At 41.2% G+C, this 20,260-nt stretch overlaps 2 protein-coding genes across 3 annotated transcripts in view; both read right to left on the bottom strand.

The window, feature by feature from the left end:
* Positions 1-1,087, bottom strand: part of NEK10 (NIMA related kinase 10) — a 371,560-nt gene extending 370,473 nt beyond the window's left edge. Inside the window, exons 1-2 of the mRNA XM_089691216.1 lie at positions 882-1,087; positions 639-778 (exon numbers count right to left, since the gene is read on the bottom strand). The gene's annotated coding sequence lies outside the window, so the exon portion shown is untranslated. The remainder of the gene's footprint in view (positions 1-638; positions 779-881) is intronic.
* Positions 1,088-11,773: 10,686 nt separating this feature from the next.
* SLC4A7 (solute carrier family 4 member 7) overlaps positions 11,774-20,260 on the bottom strand; it is a 202,834-nt gene continuing 194,347 nt past the window's right edge. For both annotated transcript variants that reach the window (XM_089690854.1, XM_089690863.1), the window contains one exon: positions 11,774-19,675. In XM_089690854.1, coding sequence (XP_089546980.1) covers positions 19,594-19,675 — 82 coding nt within the window. In that variant the 3' untranslated portion in view covers positions 11,774-19,593. The remainder of the gene's footprint in view (positions 19,676-20,260) is intronic.

The raw sequence follows: 20,260 nt of genomic DNA, 5'->3' as shown, positions 1-20,260 counted from the left end.
CATTCCCATGGATGTCCGGATCTGCAAAAGGAGATTGACTTTCTTTCCGGGTGGGGCAGGGATGTTGTTGTTCAATGTTAGGCTCTCTCTCTGTGGGGGGGGGGGGGGTCTGATTATCGTGTTGCCTAGGGCAGCACAAATCCTAAATACACCACTGGGTGTACTGGGTCCATTTGAGTACCTGGATAGCGGTTTGCATGCATTTCTGATGATGAAAAAAGGCTCCGGACAACATCTGGACATGGAACAGTTAAAAAACGCTTCTAAACGCAAATGCTTATAAACGCGGTTAACCGCGTTTACAAGCATTTGGCGTTTGAATCGCTGATAAAATCTACTCCTGAATGCAAGTTTGGTGCATTCAAAAAAAAGACTGTAAACTCAAATGCCTGTAAAGGACTGTACATGATGATGTGTACATGGACACATAGGAAAACATTAAGGGGAGTTCAGGGGCAGCTGAAAAAAATGCTGAACAGCTCCTAAACGTGAGTTTCTCATCTGCAGTGTACATGAGCCCTTGTGAAGACCAATGCAGGTGAACAGTGAAGGGAACACAGTGACAGATGACATGATAAAGTGATGAATGACACCAATACCCAGCATGCACCACACAGTAAAGGGGAATAAATGCAGACCTTTCTCCGATTATTTGTGACATCTAATCCTGTGCTGTCACATGACCTCTCCCGAGCTGTCATCACATTTCAGGGAGATTTCACAGCATTCCTCCTGTTTTGCACATTCTATATTTATCTTCTATATAGAGCCCATTCCCCTGCAGTGACAATGACATGACTCACTCATCAGATTCCACTACTCCCCCCTCATTCCCCGTCCTGTGTCCCCGCGATCACACCGCCCCCCTTCTCTGTACTCACATGCTGCTCTGCTGCTGCCGCGGGTCCCGGCTGTCGGTCTCCCTGGTAACGGTATAAACATTGAGAGTCGCCTAGTGATAAGGGGCGTGGCCAGACAGGCGCACACCTTGTAATCCTACATAGGAAGAGACGGTGCCATTGCTGTCCTCCTGACACTGACACCAACCTTCTCCTGGCAATGCTGCCTGGCGGTGTTCGCCAATAAGGAAAGAAAAGTCGCTGTAAAGTCACAAGTCTTCACCTGAATTCTGCTCCAGGGGCTGTGTTCACACATCGGCATCCTGGCGTCTTCTGATAACAGGCGGTTTTCCAAGCCATAACATGTATTGTGCACACACGATCCTCTGATAATCTGATCGCATAGCTCACAACTGTCCCTGATATATAGGGATTTCCCCTCATAGGGAACAAAGTTCCTCTGTCCCACCTTCCTCCTCATTTTGATCTGATCTATATAGTATATAAAATGCACTATTTATCCTTCAAGAAGTGTTTACCACTGTTAAACCATCCAGTTTATAAAATGCTGCATTTGTCAATTCCAAAAGCCAATATAAAGGAATAGCAATGGTAAAAGCTGGTGAGTTTGGGAGCAATTACAAAATACAGGTGTGTGTAACTTGCAAGCCAAACAAAAAAACCTTAGAGATCACTAACAACACATACTCCAACTGTGCAATTTAAACCATGTATCTATAAATGTTGCGCTCCTATTATCCAACTATATAAAGTGTGTGCAATATACTATTATGTATACAAACTGACAAAATTCAAATTCAATATATCAATAAAGTGATCATAATAAAAAACAAAAAAATAAATCCATTATCCAAAAAAAGTCTAAATTTGTGATAAAGTGATTAAAACATAATACAATGACTTTCCGTGAATCCTTCAGTGAAAATAGATGTGCGCTCACCTCCTTCTAAGCCTATTATACAGGCTTAATAAGCTTTTGGTTCACATATCCTGGAACCTACTAGGATTGCTGCAGTATATGATGGATGTTGGGTACTTCTTGCAAACACCTTTCCCCTTTAAATGCTGTATATCTCTGCAAGGATTTCTCCCTCCTTCAGCTGCTTTGAATCACTAGCACAATCCTCCTTATACGTTCCTCAGTGTGAAACGAGACAATAGGAACATAGTGCTTTATCCTTAAAACAGACTTTATTTTATTCCACAAATCTTAATCAATGCACTCACATTGTTAAAATCAAAAAAACGCTTTCCCTGAAGGAGGGAGAAATCCTTGCAGAGATATACAGAGTTTAAAGGGGAAAGGTGTTTGCAAGAAGTACCCAACATCCATCATATACTGCATTAATCCTAGTTTACCCTTTAAGGGGGCATGGCAGGGGGTGTGTCCTATGCCTACATACTTTTGCTAATAGGTGTCCCTCATTCTCAGAAAGTTGGGCGGTACATGATCGTTGGTACACAGCTTTCCAGAGCCAATCACGACAATACGTGAAAATATCCAAAGGGACATGCACGAAAATGTTTCTTTTAGGGCCGGTTCACACCATAGAAATGTAGTCTAGATGCAGAAAACTGGCCTTAGGGCCAGTTCACACTAGATGTAGCTCAGTGCACCTATTTTTCTGCATCAAAAATGCATGCACAGTGTTTTCCATGTATTCCAATGGCCCTTGTTTATACCAGTGCAGTCAGTTCCATTCAGTTTCCGGTGCAGAAAAAAAGTAGAAATTTTTTTCTGCACAGAACCATACTGGAACATAGCAAACTTCATCAAAACTGCACCGGAATGGAGTGTGTCAAAAAAACTGTAAGGGTTGGTTCACACTATAGAAACGCAGTCCAGATGGGTTGCAGATGCATTTCCTTATGCACGTTTTTGGCGTGTTCCAGTGCATTTTTTATGTGTTTTTGACGTGTTCCAATGTGTTTTTTATGTATTCCAGTTCTTTTTTTTCCCTTTTTTTCTTCAATTTAAATAGAGACCTGTGCATTCCAGTGCACTTTTAGGTGCTTTCCAGTGTGTTCTGGTGCGTTTTTGATGCGTTTTACCTCGTTCCAGTACAGTTCTGTGCAGAAAAAATGCAGCCTGTTTTACTTTTTTTTTCTGCAACCGGAACGCACTGGAACTGCAAGCACTGATGTAAACAATGACATTGACAACCATATAACCTACTTTCTGTGTGTTTTGGATGCAGAAAAAAAAGCAACTGACACATGTAGTGTGAACTGTCCAAAGCTGTCCACCATACTGCCCTGAACTACATCACTGACCTATTATCCAAGTACCGCCCAGCACGCACACTCCGCTCCTCACAAGACCTCCTTCTCTCTAGTTCCCTGGTCTCCTCCTCCCATGCCCACCTCCAGGACTTCTCCAGGGTGTCACCCATCCTCTGGAACTCCCTGCCCCAACCCATCAGATTATCACCTACTCTCTTCTCCTTTAGGCGCACCCTGAAAACCCATCTCTTCAGGGAAGCCTACCCCACCCCCTGCTAACTTGCTGACCTCCTCCACTCTTCCTACCACCCCATCCCCCACAGCTATCGCCTCCTGTACCACTATCCCCTCCCTCCTAGATTGTAAACTCGAAAGAGCAGGGCCCTCAATCCCCTCATGTTTTGCATTGTATTGGTATTGTTCTGTCACATGTTCTGTCCCCCTTTGTAATGTACAGCGCTGAGCGAACTATTGGCGCTTTATAAATACTGTATAATAATAATAATAACTAGCCATAAGCAAAGATGTATCTGGAATGCATCCGGACTGCGTTTTTGTGGTGTGAACTGGTCCCTAGGGGCCGGTTCACAGTATAGACATGCAGTCCAGATACGTTCTGAATATATATATATTTTTTTTTTTTCTCAGGAGAAACTTCATGACTCTTCCAAGCAAGCTACATTGGTACATTTATGCAACATTTTGTTTTTTATTTGTTTTTATTTTTATGTGAGGGGTGTACGGACTTCTGTGTGATACTGTATATTCCACATTAATAATTATGCTACCAAAATTAGTGTGTGCTGTATATTGCCTCCAGCATTGCTCCCGTTCTCCTTGCTGGAGGCCACCATTTTGTTGAAGCCCCAGTCAGTCACTTCCTTTCTTGGAAATTCTCCCCATCCTTGGTCTCAAAACAATATGTCACTTTCTTCTATTAAATGATGTACATTTCTAGTCTTAAGTCTTGGCTTAATTTGAGAGGAAGGCTGACAGAAGCTTTACAGTGCTGAAGTTCACAGGCTGCTTAAGAGTGAGAGAGGAGAGAATATCAGGAAGATAATATAAGACACTCTCCTTGTAAGTTTATTTCTTTTGTGTCTCTCTGGCAGCAGAGTTTGTTCCGTCACCTCTCCTGCTTTCCTTTCTTCCTCCCTATTCTGTTTTCCCTCAGCTCAGTGTGCGTCATTCCTGTTGCTTTTTTTCTCCTTCAGCAACAGTAAATTTTAAAGCTGATCGCTTTTTAGTAAGTTGCTGATTTTAGGCACAGTGCCGAGAATAGAGAGCAGCTGAGCATGTGCAGAGCAGGGCGAGAGAGTGCATTACTGGATTTTTTATTACAACAATGTGTTGTGATGCAGTACACCATGCTGCAATACTGCTGGGGTGAATAGAATTGCATAAAATTGGTGTAACATTTAAATAAGATTAAAGTTATTATTATTATTATACAGGATTTTTATAGTGCAAACAGTTTGCGCAACATTTTACAGTATAAGGGGGGGACAGTACAATTGCAATACAGTTCAATGCATAAGGAATAGGAGGGCCCTGCTCATAGAGCTTACAATCTAAATGAAGGAGGAGGTGGTAAAAAAGGTAACTCATTCACCTTTCCAACCGCTCCATCTCCACCACCCCCCTCTGCCAATCCCTCCACTGGCTTCCGATTGTGCAACGGATCAAATTCAAAAAAACACTGACGTACAAAGCTGTCCACCATACTGCCCCGTACTACATCTCTGACCTAATATCCAAGTACCGCCCAGCACGCACACTCCACTCCTCACAAGACCTCCTTCTCTCTAGTTCCCTGGTCTCCTCCTCCCATGCCCGCCTCCAGGACTTCTCCAGGGTGTCACCCATCCTCTGGAACTCCCTGCCCCAACCCATCAGATTATCAACTACTCTCCTCTCCTTTAGGCGCACCCTGAAAACCCATCTCTTCAGGGAAGCCTACCGACCGCCTCTACTCTTCCTACCACTCCATCCCCCACAGCTATCTCCTCCTGTGCCACCATCCCCTCCCTCCTAGATTGTAAGCTCCAAGGAGCAGGGCCCTCGATCCCCTCATGTTTTGCATTGTATTGGTATTGTTCTGTCACATGTTCTGTCCCCCTTTGTAATGTACAGCACTGAGCGAACTATTGGCGCTTTATAAATACTGTATAATAATAATAATAGCTGCAGGGGATGATCTGATGGAGGGGACTCAAGTACAGTTCTTAGGTAGAGGTGGGGTAGGCTTCTCTGAATAAATTAGTTTTCAAGGACCGCCTAAAGGCGGACAGGGTAGGAGCTGACCGGACATACTGCGGTAGGGAGTTCCAGAGGATGGGAGAGGAGGTAACAAAGGAGCTAGAGAGCAAGACATCTTGGGAGGAGCAGTTTGGTGATATCTGCAGATGAAGTTGATGATATGGCTGGAGGCTGGGGGCAATGTTGTGGATGGCTTTGTACATTCTGCTTAGTATTTCAAATTTTATGTTAGGCTAGTGGAAGCCAGTGCAGAGAATGGCAGGGAGGGGCAGCAGTCACCGATCAATTAGTAAGGTGTATAAGCCTGGCAACAGCATTCATTATAGACTGAAAGGAGGATAGCCTGTGTATTGGTAGGCTAGTGAAGAAGGAGTTGCAGTAGTCAAGAAGTGAATATGTTGTTTTGTGGTGTTGTTAGCCTGGAAGGGGTGAATTCTGTTGCGGAGGTTGAAGTGGCAGGATTTAGCCAGTAATAGGATGTGGGGCCAAAGAACAGGTCAGAGTCTAGGATTACACCTAGTACCCTGGTTTGTGTGGAGGGACCAATAGTTGTGCTGTTGATCTCAATGATAAAGTCAGTTTTAGAAAGAGTGGGTTTGTGATACATGAGGAGACCAAGGGTGTGAGCTGGGGAGTAGAGAGATAGACCTGGGTGTCATCGTTGTAGAGATGGTACTGGAAGCCATGGGAGGTTATCAACTGGCCCAGGGAAGAGGTGTAGAAAGAGAATAGGAGGGACCCATAGACAGAGTCTTGGAGTACCCCAACAGAAAGAGGAAGGTGAGTGGAGGAGATGGTGTTGTATGTGACACTGAAAGTGTGCTGAGATGGGGAAGAGGAGAACCAGGAAAAAGCAGAGTCACCGAGACCAAGGGAGTGGAGTTTATTGAGGAGGAGTGGGTGGTCAACTGTGTCAAAGGCAGCAGGAGTATGAGTAAGAAGTAATGACCATTGGTTTTGGCAGTTAGTAGGTCGTTAGTAAGTTTTTGTAGGGCAGTTCAGTGGAATGTTGTGGTAAAGGCCACTAGAAGGAGCAAGCAGCTACGAGCACATAGCCTGACAACCTGACACTGGTCCCGATACTCTCCTCCGTCCAATGATGTCACTTCCGCCCGTGTGTTCCACACTGGTTCCGGTGCACTTCCAGATGTACACAGGGCATCCTGGCTCCATTCTTCTATCTTCTAGTCTGGATGACAGCAGCAGACCCAGCTAAAGGAGCGAGCTAAGGACCTACTGTCTGATAAGGCTGACATTTTAACCATCTTGTAAGTGTTTTTAACTGCTTTTAATAAACCATCTTATACACATACTGCACTTAGCTGGTGCCTCCTGTTCTCTTATTGTCTAAAAGGTGTCCCCTGTGCTCCCTCATCCAGAGTATGAGTGCTCTAACAGGAGGTGTGTTACTGGCCAGATCACCAGGTGAAAACAGAGGGGGGGGAACAAAACTAATACAGCCGCCACATCTAATGATTGATAAGCTTCAATACTGTATATTATTTTTTTGGTTTTAATACCAAATTAAGAAGCTGGTCCTGCCCAAGGAAGAGAAGCCCATACGGTATGTAGACAAGAGACTAAAATACGCTGCAGAAGATCAGCAGCACGGAGATGCAAGAAATGATGAGAAAAATTGAACTTGGGATTATATATATAATTTTTTTTTCTCAGGAAAAACTTCATGGCTCTCTATGACTTAGCCAAGCAAGCCACATTGGTACATTTATGCAACATTTTGGTTTTTTATTTGTTTTTATTCAATAATTCCTAAATTATGCTGAGATTAATCGATACATTGATTTATCAAATTTTTATTGAATATATTAAAAATGGGTAATACAAAATATGTAAATATTACAGTATTGTACCATTTAAAACCAGCGATGCATTCCATAAGGCTAGGTTCACACTATTGCAGCTTTGTGGGCTACATTTGCATGAGCACAACTACCCATTCATTCAAATGGGCTGCTGTGCCTGCATTTCACACAGAAAAAAGGTTTGAGAAACCTACTATACTTGGGGGGTCCCAAGTGGCACCTATTGATTTCACTTGCTATCTACCTCTCACCCCTACCTCTCATCTCCCACCCAAATACTACACTGCCTGCCATCATCAAGCTACAATACCCATTTAGACAGACATTTCTTTTTTTTTTTTTCCCCAGGCAATTCCACCACCTTTTTGTAGGTTCAGTGTTGTCAACCTACCAGATTGAAAGTCACAGCCACGTTTTTACTGGCATTTCCAAAAGTTAAAAAATTACAGTTTTAGGAGCAAATTTCAGTGTTTAGGCTAAAAACAAGTACAATATGCAGTTAGCAATTTTATTTAACCAGTTACCAACCGTGCTAAAGCCAAAAGACGGCTACAGCGCGGTTGGCTAGCGCTGGGAGGGCGTCCATGGATGTCCTCCCAGAACTCCACACTGCTCACGATCTGTGATCGCTTTGTCCTTAGGACACAGCTGATCACATCACTACAGAACGTGCCAATCACAGATGCTTTTACCATGTGATCAGCTGTATCCAATCACAGCTGATCACTGGGTAAATAGGAAATGCTAGTTAACGGCAGTCCTCTCATCATGCTGACAGGGTGTGAGGAAAGCAGAAACGTAAGTGACATTTCACAGGGTGACATCTACACTGATCATCAGTGTCCTGGTGATCAGTGTAGCCCCATCAGTGCGGTCAATAGTGCCCATCTGTTCTCGCAATCAGTGCCCATCAGTTAATCAGTGCTGCCTAACAGTGCCCATCAGTGTCACCTATCAGTGCAGCCTATCAGTGCCCATCAGTGACTCCTCATCAATGCAGCCTATTAGTGCCCATCAGCAAAGGAGAAGTTACTTATTTACAAAACTTTATAAACAGAAAATAAGAAAAACTTTTTTTCAAAATTTTTGATCTTTTTTAGTTTGTTTAGCAAAAAATAAAAACCCCAGTGGTGATAAAATACCACCAAAAGAAAGCTCTATTTGTCTCAAAAAATTGATAAAAATTTAGTTTGGGTACAGTGTTGCATGACCATGCAATACTCATTCAAAATTTGAGAGCGCTGAAAGCTGAAAATTGGTCTGGGCAGGAAGGGGGTAAAAGTGCCCGGTAGGCAAGGCAAAGAACATTTCTTATTTTATTTTTTATATAGATAAGTAAGTAGCTCAGGGGCAGGACTCGGGAGGGCAAGAAATTAGAATGGGCAGACACACACATAGATGAAATTGACTCTCACAGTGACAGCAATGTGCAGCAGCACAGATGATGATGCCACCTCACCGACATGACATCCCCTTCTGAGCCACAGTGATGGTCCCTTCAGTCCACTCCAGTCCAAGCAGCACTGACAGTCCACCTCCTGAATTGCCTTGCTCCCGTCCTACCGACGGGCACACAACACAAGGCTATGGCCGCTCCACCATGACATCACACGACACGCTCAGGCACTGCCTCCGCCAGACCCCCTGCACCACCCGAACAATCTGTAGGAGGCACTTGGATGGTCTCGGCTGGCTCCAGACTAGAACTGCGCATACGCAGATCTGAGCCAAGCATCACAGCCATATCTTTACTGGCATCCTTTTCCTATAACTGGCAGGAGAAAAGTACTCATTGTTTACAGGCTGCCAGTAAAAATACTGATGGTTGGCAACACTTGTTCACTTTCCAACCACTGTAGATCTGTTCTTTGTCTGTCCACACACCATTTAGACCATTCATAAGCTTTCCAGATCATGACCACTCCACAGGAGTCTTTGTGCACTGTTTTAGTATAATAATACACTACACCCTAAGGCTAGGTTCGCACTATTGCAGCTTTGCAGGCTGCGTTTTGCGTGGGCACAGCAGCCCATGGGAAAAAGGTTCCTGCAGCATTTTGAAAATGCAGCAGCTGGAAATTTACATGGTGCCGCAAGCGCGCTGCATTTTTTAAAGGTGTCATTGATGAAGGTTCCCTTGCAATGTAAACAGCCTATTTGCCATTAGCAAATAAACCACTTGCCGAAGGTTCTCCTCTACAACCCAGGTTTGCAAGAGTTCATTACAATGAATGGTTGTTTTGCTGGAATGGAATCCTATTCTGGTCTCTTGCTTGTGCCATTTAACCTGCTGTGATCCAGTTCACGGTATCAAAATGTGTTCCTCCATTCACTAGTGCATGCAAGCGGTTTATCATGGGAAGGAGAGAATATCTAAACTTTGAGACAAAGCTATAGCTGATCTGAACTTGCATCTTGGGAGCTTCACAAGGAATTCATACTAGTTGCATGCTAAAACAATCCATTGTAGTAGGCAGATGGTGCCCACTGTACAGCTGCGATAGAAAGAAATGTCTTGCGTTTTACTATGCAAGGCACAGTTTATCTTTTTTTTTCAGGTCTCTACACAGCAGCAGCCCTATACTGCCATGACCTGCCGTTCCATGCGGTGTGCTGTTGAGAAATGCAGCATGTGTGCATTTTTATGCACTGTACATTGCACCAGCATTGTGGTGTGAACAGGGCACAACCATAGGCTCCAGGAGCTCATTGTTGCTTATGGCTGTTCCCAACAGGTCCAAAGTGATAACGGTTAACACTTCACCGAATCAACAATACAACGTTTCTGATGTGTACTGGCTGTGCCATGTCCCATACCATCCACGGGTAGCTGGCTTAATTGAAACATACAACAGGCTATTGATGGACCAGATAGGTAACCTTACGCCCACACACGAGAACTGGGCCGAACAGGTACCAAGTCACTGCTTCCCATGACATAGAAACAAAAAGTAACATATCTGAACAAATGTTTATCTAGGAATGAGAGGTAATCTGGCAGGAAGGATTGAAATTATATTTGCATTGGCAGATGAGCTTCAGGACAGCTGTTAGCTGACACTTCCCAGCCAGAGTGGAAAGTGAGGCTCTAGAACATCAAACTTTGCAAGTGAAACATCAATGTTCCTCTGGGAAATATCAGAATATTTTCTCTCCTTTCTATCAGTGTTCTATGGAAGAATCAGAAAAGTATACAGGTAGGTGGCAATGTATTGTCAAAGATCCAGGCAAGAAGCTAGTTAGAGGAGAGTTTGTAGCTGAAGGGACAGGGTTCACCATTTTTGTGTTATTGGGGGGAAAACCATTTTCCACTCCACGGGCTCTCTCGGTTTTCATGCACAGGAAGACCAAAGAATGTAGTTTCATGAGTAAGAGAATGATTGAAGATCACAAGACCTGTGGAGAGCTAGGCCATGGACTAGACTTATTTTACATTAAGACCGAAATAACTTCTCAGTGGTGGAAATATGGCAGGGCGTTGCATTCATGATAAATGAATGTTTGATTTTTTTTCAGACTTACATAAAATATGTCTGTTGTTTTTCATGAGTAAACATACGTTTTTCTTGCGGGAACATTAAATGCCATTGGAACAATGTTTACACACTATTAGTTTCACGGTCTTCTAATACAATAGGGAAAAAGATACCATTGTGCATGTGAATGATTAGCCAAGTGGTGCGCACATATTTAGCTATTACCATTACGTTAGATTAACTTTTATCAAACACTGGACTCAAACTATGTCATTAAGGATAAACAATAGCTTACCCTTGAGACAAAAATGATACCATATATCTAGGGTTTGGCGTTATGAAAACGTTTTCCCTAAAGAAACGGATGTGAGAAGATGATGAAGGTAGAAAGGATTACACACATGTGGAACTGGCTAACAAAAAAGCCATCATATAGAAGGTGGAACTTCACTTGGGGATGACATTAAATCTATACTACAAGAGAAGCAGCTGAACATACCACTTTCCTTCAAACGCTTTATGCCTGAAGTCCTGTTCAAGGAGGGAATTGTGGACCAGCTATAACAGAAACCAAGTGATTTTTAGTGTACGCTTACTGCATACACACCATTGGAAATGTTCATTTGATAGGAAAGGCTAGTTAGTGTGTGTGTGCCCATGTTTATGGCACTGGGGGTCAGAGTAAAGGCAGAAGATCTTATCTTGCTACTATTGAGTTATGATTCAAAGTGCAGAAGCAAAGATTTTGAAACTCCTGAAAGTGCTGGTCCCAGAATGAACTTCAGCCGGGGATTACCTGCTATAATGCATGTGTTTGCCATGCATTGTAGCAGAAAAAAGTCATATTGAGAGAGGCTGGACAAGTTATAATATTTATTAGAACCAAATCAGGTCCAAAAGCTGGCCACACAATACTGTATCTTGCATTCTCCTCTTTTAATCAACATTTTGATTGTCAAATATTTTTTGCCATACAACTTAAACTTAACTGAGCAAACAAGATTGTAAAACGTTTAGGTTGGTTTACGATCAGTATGGTTACTGATCATATCTGCCATATAATGAAAGATTAAGATTCCTAAATTTCCAGCTATATTATTAGACAAAAACAAAATCTGAAAAAAGCAACCACTTGTTGAAATTTCAGTAAACTTTTATTGCTTTCAATCATTTTTTTATAACATTACAAAATATAATTTGAATTTTTCTAAGTTCTTCAACAAATTATAAAGGCAGGGTTTCACATCTCAGGTAGAACAAGATACTCACATATCTGTTGTAAAAACTAACAAAATATAATTTATGGTTTTGGAACTTGCTTTGGATTTGTTACAAAATAAGAAAAAAAAAATGAAAAAAAAAAAACCACACAAACAATACACTATCTTCAATACAAAAACAGGCATAAAAAAACCTGGTGCTGTGCTTTCTTAAAGGTATTCAGTATAATAAATACTAAAAATCTGGCTATGTTCAGGTACCGTTACTGAACAATGGAAGACAAAACACAATTTTAGCCAAGATACTAAATGGGGAAAATAGTAAAGGACTGTACATTGTTTTGTCCATAACTAGGAAAAAATTTTAAATGTTCAAATTTCCATTACATTAAATGCAACCAGTTTATTACAAATGCAAAATCACTTCTTCCTAAAATGTACAAAATAAAAATTCAGTTAAAAGTTTTTTTGTTTTGTTTTTGTTTTTTTAAAGTATAACCAACAGTGGGACTTGAAATCTGTAAACTACATACCAGTGATTATTCATGTAAGCAAGATTTCACAACACTTTAGTTTATGAGGACCTGTGTTATCAAGTAATATTTACTGAACCAACACAAAGGGGGTGAACGTTGTTTGGATATACAACCTATGTCACCCAATTTCTTTAGAATAACAGTTTATGAAAAAAAAAATCTACAGCTGCAGACTTTATCAGCTAAGTTAACTGGCCAAGTTGCTTTTAAACAGTTGCACATTGCTTCCTAACCAATGTCTTGATACATTTTTCTGTTTTGAAATTGTCTGTGTCTGTTGTACTATATCAAGTGCATCAAGAAAATGATTGCCAGGGACAACGGTTGCCTATTTTCAGAGACCATTTAGCTGGTAAACAAATGTTTTAAAAGGGGAACTCCATAAGCATCTAATTGGTGAAATGGAGAAAATAAGTGTGGTGTACAGTGCACATTCAACCCTGGACACGTGTTCCTGCAATCTGATGCTTGAAAATATAAGCCCCAAAGCACTTATAGGATCATCTATTTAGTGACACTATAAGCTGTAGAGTCTGAAGTATATTTCTATTGCCAAGGATACCAAACAAGAAATGAGGTTTTCCAGCAGCAAATCACAATATGGGTACAGGAGCAGGTGTAATTTATTGGGGGGGGGGGGGATTGGGTACCTGGGTTTGACAGGTACCCACTCGAAATTCTGTCTCAGTTTGCCACGGCAAACTGATCTGGAAGTTTGGCCACCCCCCATGCCCCCCGCCCTCTGGGAAGCTCAACAAGCCCCAGAGGACTGTGGCCCATTCACAAAGCGCAGCGCACTTCGCACATACGCTGGAGACCACAAGGCTTCACTGCAGATTTTTCTTAGTCAAGATGGCGGTGCTAGCATCTCACAGCTGATTGAAGAATTGGCAAGGGGTGAGGACATCGTTGGATCCCTGGACAGGTAAGTGCCCTACTATTAAAAGTCAGAAGCTACAGTATTTGTAGCGGCTGACTTTTAATTTTTGTTTTGAGAAAAAAAGTGTGTGAGTGTGTGTGTGTGTGTGTGGGGGGGGGGGGGGGGGTGGGGCCGGGAGCCAGAAATGTACTTTAAAGTCTTTGTGGGGGTATGACCAATGTGACAATCCAAGTACAAGATGTCCAAGGAACCAAGGTGGCACTGTGTACTGTACCAAGCTCTTGCTTGAGGGCCATTATCCCAGACCCATTATCAAGATACATCATTAAGTATGGGTCACAGCATCACAATGCATATTAAAAATCATTCTGTTTAATTACGGATCTGACACAGATAAAACAAAGTGGAATAATGCATTTGCTTTTTTAAACCAGAAATGTGGACACAAAACATGAAAAAAAGTACACAATTAAGGAAAATCTTTTATTAGCATTTCCCTATTGAACCCTAAGGGAAGACTGGTAATAAAAGGAGATAGATGTTGGTAAAATAAAAAAAAAAAACTAAAAATGCCACGATCCAGGAAAGTGGGTAGACAACAAAAAAGTATACAGTATGCAATACAACATTTTTAATTTAGAATCTTTAAAACGGATTTAAAAATAAATTGAATGTTCAAAGCATAAGGAAGGTCCGCAATTAACAGAAAAAAAAAAAAAACACAACACCTTTTTAACTAAGATTCTTTTGACATCAGAGACATTTGGGGTAATTCAATGAGGGTTAAATGTAGTAACCCAACGTCTAAATATGATTTTAGTAAAGTCACAACTGACTGTCTTGGGGTTCTAGCACTTGGCACATCATAGATGTTTGCACTCACTGGGCTAACCTAATATTGAACTTATTTGGTTCTGTGTGTGTGCTACAATGGCTGTTTCAAATGCACAGATACAGGCCATGGGTAACATTCCAATATTGTTAAAATGCCCGTACAGAAAATAAAATGGTTCCTTATTGAAATGTAAATGTTGAAACCATAACAGTGCAGATTTAAAAATACAAAAGCAAACCATCATCCAAATAGGAAGCTTAGCTTAAGCAGCTGAAGTACATTGTGGATACTAGGAAGCCGAAATCAAAAGACATCTATTTTGCATGCCATTCTGGAAACACCTTTTACACTAATAAAAAAAAAAAATGTTTCAACATGATTGTATAGAGTTGAATTTAGTAACACTGTTCAAAGTTTTTTTGCATAAGGCCATGTACACCTGAGAGCACTGCATTCATCTCAACCCAACAGCTGATGGCCATCACTTAATCCCGCGATGACAGCAGTGAGAGTTGCACATTAGCACCTATTCATGCACTTAGTGTTCCTGAAAAATAGCATGCAGCATCTATGTGATGTGTACTAGGAGCTCAAATACCAGTCTGGAACTGGGATCCACAGATCATAAACAAAGGCAACCTTCTATCTGCAAAAGGTGTGAACAGCATTCTCAGAGCACCAACGTGTCCAAAAGCATCTAGGAAATACTTTTTCCTTCCACCAATTATAAACGGTCTGTGTAAAATATACATCCATATGGCCCTTTCCATACCTGGCTTAACTTACAAATAAAAGCGAACCTCTGATCAAAACCATCCATGTTATGAAAGAGCCATATGATCTCAAAAGCTATTTGACTGAATTGCTACAATATGATAGCAAACAACAACTGGCATGGACTAAACAATGGAAAAGACCTGTGCTTACTAGGACTAATAACGGTCTTCTATTGAGGAAACACAAATGAAAAAAGGGAGAAAGCCAAGTGTCATTACACATTCTGTCTGAATATACAGTATATATGTACAGTACATATAAAACTAGCAAAAAATGTACCTTGAAATTCATTTCAAGAGATGGCAGTTACTTGCCTTAATTATTTATCACATAAATGATACAACACTGGAATATTCACCATCCCTTCAAATTAACTTCCTTTCAGCAATTCAGGATTTGTGCCAGTGACAACAGATGAACTAATAATGTACATCATTTAGACAGTAACCCCATGCTTTAAATGGAGTGGGAGGTGTTTACAGCATGAAAACAAGTATAACATAGGGGCATATTTACAAAGCAGTGAATGTGGCTTACACCAAGCATTCACTGAATTTGAATTAATCACTGTTGCTTAAAAACACATGCACCAGGAAAATTCACAAACCGTGAACGTCACTGCTTTATGAATATGCTCTTAGTGGTCAGGTTCAAACATCAAGGGAAATGTCTCAGATTTAGTAAACAACCCCTTAAATGGCAAACCCACATCATTTCATTATTGAAATACAAAAATATCTCCAACGATCACTACTAAACGGACAGGGTACTATATATTTCACAGCACCATCCTATGCAACCTATAAAAGAATTTCACACAACAGCACAATTAAACTGCCACAGCAACTTTTTTTGTAGCAAATTTGGCAAGAAATCATAAAAGGTCCTTTACTGGGACCGACTAAGCACTGTTGCGGCATATTGCACAAAACACCTGAGTTACGTCATTGAGATGAGCCCTGGACTCATATCAAGTTTTAGAAAATAGTAATATAGGTCATCTCTGCATTTTAAGGGCTATTTAGTAGCCTCATATTGTATAACGTGGCTATTAAGTATGGATTTGTGAAAATCCAAGAAACAAAATGACTAATACATGATAAGCTATAGTTAAACAAATTACTAAGAAATACTTCTTATGGCTTGTGCGAGTTATGATGCACCAGTCTTTGTATGCATATTCTTGCATCTACGAATTCATACACAGATCACCATGAAGACAATACACCACCTATACACTACTAAAGGCTGCTGTACTACTTCACAGAATGTCTGACTGATGAATCAAGCAGTACTTAAACCTGCATCTACTGCAGAGGACACACATTCAGTAAATACAATTGCATCCTGATGGAAGAACGTATAGTAGGCGTTGCTTATAAATACAACTCCTTAAAAGTGTCACTTTAATAAAAAAAAAAAAAAAGAAAGTGAACAGCAGGCAGTTCTAAACAGAGAAAGCTCCTAAATTGCTAGCTGCCTGCTCTCTACACTTGTTTTTTTTTTACCTTTTAAAGAGATAGTCACTTTAAGTAGTTGTATGACAAGGTTGAGTAGCCCAGTCACTTTAAAATAAACCTGTCATGAGAAAAATCCAGGGGCTGCCACAGTCAAACTTTCTTTTTAACATACTCGTTGCCTTCCATTATTTCCTCATTTAATGGATTTACTTTTTCAGTTTTCATTAGGCGGTAAGTCACTAATCTTAAAGCGGAGTTCCACTCGAACTGTAAAAAAAAAAAAATAAAAGTCAGCAGCTACAAAAACTGTAGCTGTTGACTTTTAAAAAAAAAAACAGCCACTCACCTGTCCCACGATCCCACGGTGCCCCCGCTGCAGCGCGTTTCACCGGCTGTCCTGTGTTCCAGGCGCTGGCATCTTCAGTGTGGGCACCCGGCTGTGACAGCTTGAGGCTTCACAGCCGGGTGCGCATGCACAAGTAGCGCTGCACTTCGTGAATGGCCCCGTCATCTTCTGGGACCTGTCACATGTCCCAGAAGACTACGGGAGGGAAGGTAAGAGGACAACTTCTGCTTCCAATTGCCTAGGCGATTGCATCGGAAGTGGGAGATGGTACCTGTCAATTTCGGGTACCCGCTTCCCAAAAGGTGCCAATCCTTAATGGGGAGCAGGGGACACGTCTTTAAAGCGGACCTTCCCCTTTTGGGTGTAACTCCACTTTAACCAGCATGTGCAAATTAGTTATAGGGATATCGGATATGTACATGCTTGCTCTGGGTCAGAGTAGTAATTGATAATGAAAATGGCAGCCATGGAGTGCAATGTGGACCTAACCTTAAACATGTACACTAAGGTCCCTTTCACAAGGATGGACTCCGCTAGTGGATCTCCCTGTTTAGCAAGGGATCTGTCCGCTGATTCCCGCTGAGCATGTGGATGAAAAGTTTGTGACACAATCCACTTTCCTCAATGGGCGGTCGGATGTAAACAGACTGCCTTTCAGTTTACATCCAACTGTCACTCGATCTGCTAGATCAAGGGTCTCAAAACTATGGTCCTCCAGCTGTTGAAGCACTACAAGCCTCTGGCTCAGAGTCTTGCCTGTGGCTGTCAGAGTCTTGCAAGGCCTCATGGGACCTCAACACCTGGACGACCATAGTTTGGAGACCCCTGCACTAGATGGATGGGGAACAGATCCTCATATGTCTATTTTTAGAGGATCGGATTACACATGTCTGTTTACATCCACTGCTCCAAAGAGGGCAATGGATGGTCCAATCGAGTCCACCTGTCCCTTTTTTTTGCCCGTGTGAAAGGGGCCTAAATGTGGTAAATCAGAAAATTCATGGAAGCAGCAGCACACTTCCAAACATGCAGCAGTGCCCAAGCACACTCCATTCTTTTAGCCTATCAGGAGTTTAACAGCATACTAAACCACTCCTGTTTTCATTACTGGATTACATTGCCGTGTCTTCAGAGGTCAAAATTTAACAAAAGAGACACTGCAAAATACAGTAATTAAAATAGAAGGAAAAGCTTAAATGACCAAGGTTTAAAAATGTTGTCTCCCCATGCTTATTCATGCTGCATACTACAAAATGGCAGTGCACAGCAAAATCTCAGTGTAAATACTTGCAACTTCTGTACACAGTGGAAGGGAATTCTTTCCCATGCCGACAAAAGGGGAGCACTGGAAGCCAGTGGGCAACGTGACAGCTCTGTGCAAATCAGCCCTTTTGAGCCACTCATTGACACAGGGATAGCTGGAGCTGTGTGATCATGTGACAATATTTACACCAAGTTTTTTTACAAACAGTATGCAACATGTATATAAGCAGTGGGGAAGCAACATTTAAACCTTGGTCATTTAAGCCTTTCCGTCTAATGTAAGTAATAGAACAACTGACCTGCCTTGAACTTTTGAAAGGATAAGGATGCTTGAGTCTAGGTCCACGTTAAATAAGTTCACCTTTAAGAACATGTTACATTTTCCACGTTTTTTAGGGTGTAACATGTAACATGTTCCCAATGCTGCAGCCACTGCCCGATTTCCCCCCCGTATGGGCAAGCAGACATACTGACAGATCTGCAGGAGACCTGCATGGCACCAGTGACCTGTTGATCACTGGTGCAATGCTTTCCAGGCTCCTGCAACCAAAAATAATAAATGCACATATTTTTTTTACCTGCAAAAAATGTGCATTTATTTTTTTTTAGGCGGTCAAAAGGTGAACTTATCCTTTAACCTTTCAAAAAAAATAATTCAGCAATGGCTGCCCCTGTATTTCTGTCCTATTTAGATCCCCATAGACATTAGATGCCATTGTTTGATGCCTATGATTTTAGCAAAACAACTGAGCAGTCTACATTAGTATAACCAACTGCAACAGGACTTTGGGGGACCTCTGCTCAATAAAGACATCTATTGGCCATGCGGAGAATTTTTTACTAAAAGCATAGCTTTCATATTTTTTAAGCCAACACAAAAGTTGTACATTAGTTATCAAAAATATTGCAGGATGTGGATGAGTGATCAGGAACTCTAAATTTCCAATGCAACCAAATTCCGCACTGCCATCTAATGCCTATGGGCTTTGTTGGCTCTATAGCGTAGCCCAAAGTTGCAGTGACAAGTATACTACATTTATAGAAGAACACGATAACCTCATGAAGTTTTCTTAAAGAGTAATTCCATTTTTGTCATGGAAGTTTAATTAATCTGCTTGAATTTTCCCTCACTATTCTGGCCTTAATGTATTACTGCAAACTGATGTAACTAGTGAAGTGGGTGACATATGAAATTACAGAAACCTATAAAAATATATAAGAAATCAAAGCATTAAAAATATACATATACATGGGAAAAGATTTCTACGGAAGTTTTGGGAATGACAAATGGAAAGTTGTCAGGTATTTAAACAGTATTGCTGGATGACAGGCTATTAAATATACAATAAAATCAATTAAAAAAGATCTATAAAAACTCCTATTGAATAAATAATTGTTGAGTGATCAGTCTGTGGCATATTATTACAGTTGGATACAGCCCATTTTAGATCCTATACAGTATTTACAGTGCTAATAATTTATCAGGTGCACACACAGTATTTTGGAAATGTTTTCACACTTTGATGGTCTGATAGTCATTGGACATGTACATTCATTCATTCTCATGTTGACGTACAAACGCACAAAAAAAAAAAAAAAAAAACCACACGCGCGCGCGCTCTTCTTGACTTGGCTCTATACAGAGGTCTCGGCGTCCACGTACTTGCGGAGAGAGCCGTCTTCAATTGTGATTTTTACACTTACTGGTTTGTCAGGGCTGTGAAAAATAAACAGATCCTAAGTGAAATTAAACTATACAGACTCCATAGATGTACAATTGCAAACATCAGGTGTTAAAATACAAAACTGAATACATAAAACTTGCACTGAAGCAGGATAGGCATTCCAGAGAAAGGCAGAAACAGTATTAATACGTTTTAGTAAATTGCAACAAATAAGTTGAAACGAATGTTAGGTAGGCACACAGAACAGGAAAGCAACATGCATGAGTAATTAGTATCATATCTACCCTGGATCTTAATGGGTTCCCCAATAAACCTAATGTGGGCTCCTGCTTAAAACTTGTCTGTGTAGTAACACAGGGGGGTCTCCCACCTCCGAAATGACCCAGGATCCACTACACTTTTCAGTGATTATGTAGAATATGGATTGACCCGCAGCAACCAATCAGATTTCTAGATAGTTATGTCAATTCAACAAAGACAGAATATAACAGGTTGCTGCATTCTGGTTGTTTGTAAAACACAACATCAATCAAGACATCAGAATGGAGGAAGCACAATGTTGATCCTCACTTCTGGGACCGAAGATGAAATCTGAAAATACTTTTACAGGTATAATT

Source organism: Staurois parvus, unplaced genomic scaffold, assembly GCF_062004578.1.
Source record: "Staurois parvus isolate SC_StPar_1 unplaced genomic scaffold, SC_StPar_1.0 ptg000021l, whole genome shotgun sequence".
Taxonomy (NCBI): Eukaryota; Metazoa; Chordata; class Amphibia; order Anura; family Ranidae; genus Staurois; species Staurois parvus.
Note: the sequence above shows the minus strand (reverse complement) of the source record. Positions and strands in the feature narration are given on the sequence as shown.